An 11389-nucleotide genomic window follows, 5' to 3' on the forward strand; every position below is an offset into this window, starting at 1 on the left:
ATATACTAGTTAGATATAGCAATCTAAACATAGGCCTAAACATAGGCCTACTTATCCATTGGTTAGTTGGATTCTTATTACTTAGTCTATGCATGCATAACTATTAGAAAAGTTCTATTGAGGCGTATTTTGCAATAATTATGTCCAAAAGAAAATTCAGAAAACAAACTTCTAGTCAACTTATTTTCCAAATGGAAAACCTAGCAAAAAAAATTCAAGGAAATTGGCCAAAAGCAGCCAAACTTTTCTCCTATATAACTTCAACCTCCTTGTTCCAATCTGGTCACTGTTATAAATTTCAGCTGCCTTGACAGAGCAGAAACAACCAGGGCAGAGAGAGGAATCGTATGGACTAGTCATTGTGCACCTGCCTTCACGCAAACGTCAATTGAACCACAGGAAAAATCAAGTCTTGCCTTTAGAACTTGCAAGATGCCAAAAATTCGGCCTGACCAGAAGAGGAGCACCTTCAACCACGTAAGGCCTTGTTTAGTTCCAAAAAATTTTATAAATAATCTCAGATTTCTCGTCACATCGAATCTTGTGGCGTATACATGAAGCATTAAATATAGATAAACATAATAACTAATTGTGCAGCAATTTGTGAGACAAATCTTTTGAGTCTAATTAGTCCATAATTGGACAATATTTGTCAAATACAAACGAAAGTGCTACAGTGTTCATTTTACAAAAATTTTTACAAGTAAACAAGGCCTAAACCAAATCACAGCCACCAATTATCAACATACAACTATGAATAGTCACACAGAAAAGGACCCATGCATGTCGAGTAGCCAACTAGAGAAATGGACCAGTTCAAAGCTGTTTACTGTTACACCACATCATAAGGTTCAATGACTATCGATTGTCACTTGTCAGGTCCAGTCAACGAAGACTCCTGAAACCAGAGATGCATAATAAGTTGGTCATCAGACATGCAAGAACTGAAGGTCTTGTTTAGGCCTGTATAGATATACTCAAAATCCAAAAGTTTATAAAATTCCCCATCACATCGAATCTTGCGGTGAAGAATTAAACATAAATTTAAAAATAACTAATTGCACAGTTTACCTATAAATCGCGAGACGAATCTTTTAAGCCTAGTTAGTCCATGATTGAACAATGTTTGTCAAATAGAATCGAAATATTTATAGTGTCAAAATTTAAAAAAATTTGCATTTAAAAAATTTCAAAATTCTCCGTCACATCGAATCTTTGGACGTATGTATGGAGCATTAAATATAGATAACAAAAATAACTAATTGCACAACTTATTTGTAATTTGCGAGACGAATCTTTTGAACCTAATTAGTCTATAATTGAACAATAATTACTAAATACAAACAAAAAAGCTACTGGCCAAACTAAAAAAATTTCGCGAAACTAAACAAGGCCCGAGAGCCAGACCAAAAGAAACCCACCCACGGCAGCTCTCCTTCTGTCCTAGCTCCTGCTGCTGTCCTCAACTCCTCTGCAGGCTGGTGGCACGTTCCTCTAACGCGGAACATAGTTAAATTTAAGTCATAAGAACTTTTATTAATAAATCAAGCCACGATAAAAAAATAATATTTTGTATATATTTTTGAATAAGACGAGTGGTCAAATTTGGTATCAAAAAAGCCAAAACATCTTATCATTTAAGATGGATTAAGTAATAATTAATCATGCCAAAAATTAGGCTTGATCCGAAAGGGACCACCTTGGAAGAATTGCAGACTTTCGTAACACGGTCACAATCACAATCAATCCAGTCCAGTAACAGCAACCCATGCGCACGGAGCAGCCAGATAAAATGATTGACCAGTTCAGTGCTGTTTACTATACATGCCATGAGATGCATAAGCCTGCCATCATGAATAACGGATTCATGGCGCCTCTCCTCCTCTTGCCATTCCTCCTGCTACTGTCCTCACCATCCATGAAAGCTCAACAAAACATCTTGTTGGGCTCCTGGTTAACACCGACACAGGGGTCTAACAGCTCATGGCACTCGCAATCCGGTGACTTTGCTTTTGGTTTCCGGCCAGTCGAGGGCAATTCATCCTTGTTTCTCCTTGCCGTTTGGTTCAACAAGATCAGTGACCAGACGGTGGTTTGGTATGCCAAGGCCAGTGATCCAGATCCAGCACCGATACAAGTTTCATCCAGTTCACATCTCCAGCTCGACTCCAGCGGCGTACTCTCGCTCAAGGACTCCACCGGCATAGAGGTTTGGAATCCCAACGCTGTGGGTGCAGCCTACGCCACCATGCTCAACACCGGAAACTTTGTGTTGGCTGCTGCAGATGGGTCTACCAAGTGGGGGACTTTCAACAACCCAGCAGATACCATCCTGCCCACTCAGGTGCTAACCCCCGGAATGGCGCTCCGCAGCCGGATCATCCCCACAGATTACTCCAATGGTCGATTTCTCCTTGATGTAGCTGATGATGGTGTTTTCTTTCATTCAGTTGCTGTGCCATCCGGTTACCAATATAACCCCTATTGGGTCATGCCTGGGAACAAAACCACAAAGCTAGTGTTCAATGAGACTGGAGTGATATACATGACCTTGGATGGCAACATAGAAATCAATATTACATCTGGACCAGATATAACTGGCCCCATGGAGGACTACTACCACCGTGCCACACTTGACACAGATGGAGTATTCCGGCAATATGTCTACCCGATAAACAGAGGCGAGTGGTCTCTGGTGACGGCATGGACAGTTGTTGGTTTCAGTCCACCAAACATTTGTGAAACGCTGACAGAAGTCGGCAGCGGCATCTGCGGGTTTAACAGTTATTGTCAGTTCGATAGTGCGAGCAGCAACTTGTCCTGCTTGTGCCCACCGCAGTACTCATTTTTAGATGAGGAGAGGAAGTACAAAGGATGCAAACCAGACTTCCAGACACAAGGCTGTGAGTTGGATGAAGCATCCGCCATGGCGCAGTTTCAGCTGACATGGCAAGACAATGTGGATTGGCCTCTAGCTGACTACGAGATATACACCCCTGTAACTGAGAATCAGTGCCGGCGACTCTGCCTAATAGACTGCTTCTGTACTGTCGCAGTGTTCCATGACAGTGATAATACATGTTGGAAGAAGAAAACACCATTGTCGAATGGAAAAATGATGCACAGCGTGCAGAGGACGCTTCTTCTAAAGTTGCCAAAGAACAACATTTCACAGACTGAGCTTATTAATGTGTCTGGCAAATGGAAGAAAGACAAGATGCACTGGATCCTTGGAGGTTCAATGCTTTTAGGAAGCTCAGTCTTGGTGAACCTTCTCCTGACTTTGGTTCTCCTTTTCGGTACCTACCGTGTTATCACCATTATCAAGATAGCCCAGCCCTTGCAATCATCAAGTAACCTAGGATTACCTTTGAAAGCCTTCAGTTACACCGAGCTTGACAAGGCAACAGGTGGATTCACAGAGGTGCTTGGCACTGGTGCCTCTGGTATTGTGTACAAGGGCCACCTAGAAGATAACCTCAGAACCTGCATTGCTGTGAAGAAAATTGACAAGCTCCAGAAGGAGACAGAAAAGGAGTTCACTATGGAAGTTCAGGCCATTGGACAGACATACCATAAGAATTTGGTCCGCTTGCTAGGATTCTGCAGTGAAGGAAGTGAGAGACTATTGGTGTATGAATTCATGGCCAATGGATCACTCAGCGGATTACTGTTTGGTGATGTCAGGCCTCAATGGAACCTTCGAGTTCAGCTTGCTCTGGGTGTAGCAAGGGGACTGCTATACTTACACGAGGAATGCAGCACACAGATCATCCATTGTGACATAAAGCCCCAGAACATTCTTCTTGATGACAAGTTGACAGCAAAGATCTCAGACTTCGGCTTAGCCAAACTGCTGCAAACCAACCAGACACAAACAAATACTGGTATACGGGGTACCCGAGGATATGTTGCACCTGAGTGGTTCAAGAGCATTGGTATCACTGCCAAGGTCGATGTCTACAGCTATGGGGTCATCCTGTTGGAGCTCATCAGTCGTCGGCGTAATGTTGAGTTGGAGGCAGCAGAGGATAAAAAAATACTGACTTACTGGGCAAGTGATTGTTATAGGTGTGGCAGAGTTGATCTTCTGGTGGAGGCTGATGCTGAAGCAATTTCTAATCTGAAGGTGGTGGAAAGGTTTGTAGCAGTGGCACTGTGGTGTCTCCAGGAAGACCCAACTATCAGACCTACAATGCTGAAAGTGACACAAATGCTTGATGGAGCAGAAGCAATCCCATCTCCTCTTGATCCATCTTCCTTTTTCAGCTCAGTTTGATTGCAGAATGCTGAAGCAATATAGCGGAGTAGAAAGTTACTGGAGGAACGGCTTATATACTAGTTAGATATAGCTATCTCCTGAAGGAATAGCTTATACTTCATGTTACGAATGCTGCTACTGTTTTTCTTCTTTATGTAATGTGAACAGCACCGATAGTGCTGTAGTCGGTATCCTGTAAGAATTGGAAGGAGAAAAATATTAGGAAAGACTCCTCTTCCAAACAGAATACCTACTTCCTAAATAAAATATTTTTCTATGATAAGAGTTAGTTACTTTTACGTTGCAACTTACTTATTCATTGGTTAGTTGGATTCTTATTACTTATGTCTATGCATGCATAACTATTAGAAAAGTTCTATTGGGGCGTATTTTGCAATAATTATGTCCAAAACAAAATTCAGAAAACAAACTTCTAGTTAACTTATTTTCCAAATGGAAAACCTAGCAAAAAAAATATCAAGGAAATTGGCCAAAAGCAGCCAAACTTTTCTCCTATATAACTTCAACCTCCTTGTTCCAATCTGGTCACTGTTATAAATTTCAGCTGCCTTGACAGAGCAGAAACAACCAGGGCAGAGAGAGGAATCGTATGGACTAGTCATTGTGCACCTGCCTTCACGCAAACGTTAATTGAACCACAGGAAAAATCAAGTCTTGCCTTCTTTAGAACTTGCAAGATGCCAAAAATTCGGTCTGACCAGTTCCAAAAAATTTTATAAATAATTTCAGATTTCCTGTCACATCAAATCTTGCGGCATATGCATGAAGCATTAAATATAGATAAACATAATAACTAATTGTGCAGTTTGTCTGTAATTTAAGAGACAAATCTTTTGAGTCTAATTAGTCCATAATTGGACAATATTTGTCAAATACAAACGAAAATGCTACAATGTTCATTTTGCAAATTTTTTTACGAGTAAACAAGGCCTAAACCAAATCACAGCCACCAATTATCAACATACAACAATGAATAGTCACACAGAAAAGGACCCATGCATGTCGAGTAGCCAACTGTAGAAATGGACCAGTGCAAAGCTGCTTACTGTTACACCACATCATAAGGTTCAGTCAACGAAGACTCCTGAAACCAGAGATGCATAATAAGTTGGTCATCAGACATGCAAGAACTGAATGTCTTGTTTAGGGCCTGTATAGATACACTCAAAATCCCAAAGTTTACAAGATTCTCCATCACATCAAATCTTGCGGTACATGTATGGAGCATTAAACATAGATTAAAAAATAACTAATTACACAGTTTACCTATAAATCGCGAGACGAATCTTTTAAGCCTAGTTAGTCCATGATTGAACAATATTTGTCAAATACAAACGAAAATGTTATAGTGTCAAAATTAAAAAAAATTGCATCTAAAAAATTTCAAAATTCTCCGTCACATCGAATCTTTGTACGCATGTATAGAGCATTAAATATAGATAACAAAAATAACTAATTGCACAACTTATTTGTATTTGCAAGACGAATCTTTTGAGCCTAAGAGCAACTCCAAGAGAGTTGATAAAAATGAATGGCTAAATTCAAGATTTAGCCAACCTCAAAAATAGAAAATCATGTAAAAAAACAAAAATCTCCAACAGTCTTTCTATACGGCAAATCATATGGCTAGCGGGACATGCAAGCTATATTTACCATGCGAGAACTCCGGGATAGATGACTTGCTATTTTAGCAAACTAAATACAATAGCTGCTCTCTTTTCTCTTTCAAAATAACCAAATATATAATACATAACATGTACAGCTCTTCTCTTGGAGTTGCTCTAATTAGTCTATAATTGAACAATAATTACTAAATACAAATAAAAATGCTACATTAGCCAAACTAAAAAATTTCGTAAACTAAACAAGGCCCGAGAGCCAGACCAAAAGAAACCCACCCACGCCAGCTCTCCTTCTGTCCTAGCTCCTGCTGCTGTCCTCAACTCCTCTGCAGGCTCAACAGAAAAACACCCTAGGGCCTGCACCTCTTGGCTCTCATGTAGAAGAAGCTACTTCTGTGGAAAAAAAAAAAGCCCAAATCGCATCGAATAAGACTCGAATTTAAGTGGCATGACATAAACCAACATCCACAACCGCTCTAAACACAGTCGCTCTTACACACACACAAAAGGCGTTAGACAAAAAAAGCTTAGTTGCATTGCCTTGGATTAATTAGGCCTTGTTTGATTGCTCCTGTTTTTTTAAAACTCTCGTCACATTAAATGTTTGGACTCACGCACGATATACTAATTAATTCATGATTCGACACTAATTGTCAAATAAAATAAAAATGCTACACTACCTGTTAACTATATCCTCTCTAACCAAACACCCCCTAAGATAGTAGGCTGTAGCCTTCATTCATGACAGAAGAACCAGTGCCAGTGTTGACCCTCTAACGCGGCAAGCTGGTGGCACGTTCCTGTCTAATGCCGGCGCGGTAGTCCTTATTGTTATGGGCCAGTCGACAGCATAAAGAGTGAACGTCTCAGTCAACATGAGACAAACGATATGAACCTATACACTCAAAAAAAAATGAACCATACACTCATGAAAATCGAGAACGAAAATTTGTCAACCATGAAAAATACGTACTTTTTTTACAACAAAATACATACTTCTTTAAGAGAGCATATGTTGTAGAGAAAATTCAGAAAATAACGCACCCAAGGAAACTGGCCACAAGTAACCAAAATTTCCTCCTATACAATTCCAACTTTGTTCCAATCTGATCGTGATTGAAAATCAGTCACCAAGCATGACCCTCACGGTAAGAACTAACCATGACCATGCTTCTGAAAAAGCATAACTGGAAGCGTCCGCCGTCCGGTGTATAGGTTGGAATTTGGACAAGTAGTCATTGTGCAAATCTGGACATTATGCACCTGCCTCCACACAATCGTAAATTTAACCACAGGAAAAACAAAGTCTTCTCTTCCATAGAACTTTTAAGCATGCGAAAAAATCAGACTGCTAGAAGTGGAGCACCTTCAAACACTTGCAAACTTCCATAACCAATCACATCAACCAATTAACTACATCCATCGCGAAATAGTCACAGGGACCAATTGTCGTAATTGACCAGTTCAAAGTTGCTTTATAATGTTATGAAGGTTCCGATGACCCAACCACTGTCAGGTCAAGTCAACCAAAAGTCCTGAGTCCTGAAACAAAGAGATGCATATGTTGGGCCACCAAACGCAGGAACTCAGAGCCAAACCAAAAGAACCGATGGCAGCTCTCCTTCTCTTGTCCTTGCTCCTGCTGCTGTCCTCTACTCCCCTTCAAGCTCAACAGAACATCACCTTGAACTCCTCCTTGACACCCCAAGGGCCTAGCACCTCGTGGCTCTCTCCATCCGGCGACTTCGCGTTCGGCTTCCGGCCCATCGAGGGTAACACCTCTTTCTACCTGCTCGCCGTCTGGTTCAACAAGATCGGAGACCAGACAGTGGCTTGGTATGCCAAGACCACTGATTCAGATCCAGCGCCGGTGCAAGTTTCATCCGGTTCACGCCTCCTGCTCAACTCCAATGGGGCGCTCTCGCTCCAGGACTCCACCGGCACAGAGGTATGGAATCCCCAAATTGTGGGTGCATCCTACGCTGCCATGCTCGATTCTGGAAACTTTGTACTGGTTGCTTCAGATGGCTCTACCAAATGGGGGAGCTTCAAAAACCCTACAGATACCATCCTGCCCACTCAGGTGCTCACCACTGGAATGAGTCTCCGCAGTCGGATCATCCCCACCGACTACTCCAATGGCCGCTTCCTCCTTGACCTGCAAAGTACTGGTGTGTCTCTTTATACTGTTGCTGTGCCCTCCGGTCACCAATATGATCCATATTGGTCCATGGATGTGAACACCACAAATCTGGTATTCAATGCGACTGGTGTGATATATATCGGCAACCAAAGTGAAATCACATCTTGGGTCATCAGCTCCATAGCAAACTACTACCTTCGTGCCACACTTGATCCTGATGGTGTTTTCCGACAATATATGTACCCAAAGAAAGCCAGCAACCAGAGTAATCAGGAATGGTCAGTAGTGGACTTCAAGCCCCCAAATATCTGTGATGCACAGCTGACAAATGTTGGAAGCGGTATTTGCGGTTTTAACAGTTATTGCATATGGAGTGGGACAAACAACCTGAGTACTTGCATGTGCCCAGAGCAGTACTCATTTATTGATGACAAGAGGAAGTATATAGGCTGCAAACCAGACTTCGAGCCACAAAGTTGCGACTTGGATGAAGCAGCGGTCATGATGCAGTTTAAGTTGATACCGGTGAGCCATGTTGATTGGCCACTGTCTGACTATGAGCAGTATAGCCCCATTACTGCAGATCAGTGTCAGAAACTCTGTATGACAGATTGTTTCTGTGCCCTTGCTGTGTTCCATGATGAAGACAATACATGTTGGAAGAAGAAGATGCCTTTGTCAAATGGCCATATGGGGGATGATGTGCAGAGGACAGTTTACATCAAGGTACGAAAGAACAATGGTACACAGTCTGAGATCATTGCTTCGAACAAATGGAAGAAAGACAAGAAGAATTGGATCATTGGAAGTTCATTGTTTTTGGGAAGCTCTGTCTTGGTGAACATTCTGCTGATTTCCATAATACTCTTTGGTACTTACTGTACCATCACCATAAAAGAAGTCCCATCTATGCAGTCACCAAACAATATAGGATTGCCCTTGAAAGCCTTCACTTATACTGAGCTTGAGAAGGCAACCGGTGGATTCCAGAAAGTGATTGGCACAGGTGCCTCTGGTATTGTGTACAAGGGCCAGCTACAAGATGATCTCAGTACCCACATTGCTGTCAAAAAAATTGACAAGCTTGAGCATGAAACAGAGAAGGAGTTCACCAGTGAAGTCCAAACTATTGGTCGGACGCACCACAAGAACTTGGTCAGGTTGCTAGGATTCTGCAATGAAGGAAAAGAAAGACTACTAGTGTATGAATTCATGACCAATGGATCACTCAACAGATTCTTATTTGGTGATACCAAGCTTCAGTGGAATATTCGAGCTCAGCTTGCTCTCGGGGTGGCAAGGGGGCTGCTATACTTACATGAGGAATGCAGCACACAGATTATCCATTGTGACATAAAGCCCCAGAACATCCTTCTCGATGGCGACTTCACAGCAAAGATCTCAGATTTCGGCTTAGCCAAACTGCTCCGAACCAACCAGACACAAACAAATACAGGTATTCGGGGTACCCGAGGATATGTTGCCCCTGAGTGGTTTAAGAACATCGGTATCACTGCCAAGGTGGATGTTTACAGCTTTGGGGTCATCCTGTTGGAGCTTGTCTGTTGTCGACGGAATGTTGAATTGGAGGCTGCAGAGGAGGATCAAAAAATACTGACTGACTGGGCAAATGACTGTTATAGGTGTGGCAGAATTGATTTTCTGGTGGAGGGTGATGATGAAGCAATTTCTGATTTGAAGAACGTGGAAAGGTTTGTTGCAGTGGCATTGTGGTGTCTTCAGGAGGACCCAACTATGAGACCTACAATGCGGAAGGTGACACAAATGCTTGATGAAGCAGCTGCAGTCCCAAGCCCTCCTGATCCTACTTCCTTTGTCAGTACACTGGCATAGCATCACTCCTGCATATTGTCATATATTAGTATATGTATGAAGCAATAAAATTGTGTGGGAAATTAGATACAGATATCTACTGAAAGTTACGTCTGCTGATACTGTAGTGTTATTATGTGTACTGTAAAGAGCGCAGCAGTACTGTCTGCGGAACGAAATGCGAACGGGAGTATCCTTCAAGTGCCGCCGCCGCCACCGCTCCGTCTCCATCACCGCTGGTCCCCCTCCCTCCCTCCTCCGGCATATCGCCAGAGGCTAGAGGGAGTGGGGATCCATCGTTTTTAATAAGTTTTTCCTAGTCGAATTTTTAGGATTAAGGTCTCTCCATGCCAAGATTCTTGGTTTTGGGGATTTATTTCCTCCTCTCCGGTGACAGGGAGAGAGCAGGGTGGAATCATTTTCTCCATGGCGGCTTTGTTGAAGATGCAGGCAACAACTACGGCGTTGAAATCCCCACATGGGGACTTTTATTTCCGGGCGGCGACATCAAGGTGGAGATGGTGTCGCTGCTATAGAATAATTTTATCCGGTCTCTACTCCATTTTATTGTGGTTAGATCTAGCCATGATGAAGGACTAGGGAGAATAAGTTTCAGATCAGTCTTCCTCATTCTTCGGTGGCAGAAAGAAGAAGGAAGACACCAGAAAGAAGAAGTTTCTCAACTCCACCTACATGAATGTTGGCCGTCGTTCGTTGGGCATCTGTTCTCAGGCCTTTTGCCGAGTGTTTGCCTGTGTGGTCATCCATACTGCAAAGCGTTGTACAGGTTTGGTTTTGAGATCTGGAGCTATTCACAACATGGGTACAATTTAGATGAAAATCATTTTCTGGATATTTATGTAATCCAGAATGCTTGTAACGTGTTCATGTATCCAACCATTATTTAATATAATTATTCTTTCATCGCAAAAAAGAAAAGCAATATTGTCTGCGGCCATAACAGACTGTAGTAAATATATTAGGAAGGCTTCATCTTCCCAAATTGAATACCTGTTTCCTTAAAATAAATTATTTTCCAAGAACAAATTAGTTACTTGTATGTGGTATATCATCTATTGGTTATTTAGGTTTGTGACTTGATGATTCTATCCATAATTGTTAGGAGAATTGCCAAAGGGCCTCTAGTCCAGTTGGTTAGAGGAACCCGGCGGCACTCCTTAGGTCCTGAGTTCGACTCCCCGTGGGAGCGAATTTTCAGGCTAATGTTAAAAAATCTCCTCGTCTGTCCCATGCCAAAGCACAGGTCTAAGGCCCGGTCCCATTCGTGGTCGTTCTCACATGGGCTACGGTACCGCTGTGTATGGGTGGGGCAGGGATTCAGGGATTTTCTCGACCTGCGTGAGAAGGTCTTCTTCTTAATGCAACGCCCGGGGGCTGTCTTACCCCCCGCAGGTCGAGTTTTGCTTTTTTTTTGTTAGGAGAGTTGACTTGAGGCAGTGGCCAGTGAGATTTACTGCAATCATTATCCATTGGCCTCCTCACATGACT

At 42.3% G+C, this 11389-nt stretch overlaps 2 protein-coding genes across 2 annotated transcripts; both read left to right on the forward strand.

The window, feature by feature from the left end:
- On the forward strand, positions 1815-4538 carry LOC8067748 (G-type lectin S-receptor-like serine/threonine-protein kinase LECRK4). The gene has a single exon (XM_002446092.2). It carries the CDS (start codon positions 1835-1837, stop codon positions 4277-4279), a length of 2445 nt encoding a protein of 814 aa, XP_002446137.2. The 5' UTR covers positions 1815-1834; the 3' UTR covers positions 4280-4538.
- On the forward strand, positions 6489-10096 carry LOC8067749 (G-type lectin S-receptor-like serine/threonine-protein kinase LECRK4). Its single transcript, XM_002446093.2, has one exon. It carries the CDS (start codon positions 7460-7462, stop codon positions 9899-9901), a length of 2442 nt encoding a protein of 813 aa, XP_002446138.2. The 5' UTR covers positions 6489-7459; the 3' UTR covers positions 9902-10096.

Source organism: Sorghum bicolor, chromosome 6, assembly GCF_000003195.3.
Source record: "Sorghum bicolor cultivar BTx623 chromosome 6, Sorghum_bicolor_NCBIv3, whole genome shotgun sequence".
NCBI classification, from domain to species: Eukaryota; Viridiplantae; Streptophyta; class Magnoliopsida; order Poales; family Poaceae; genus Sorghum; species Sorghum bicolor.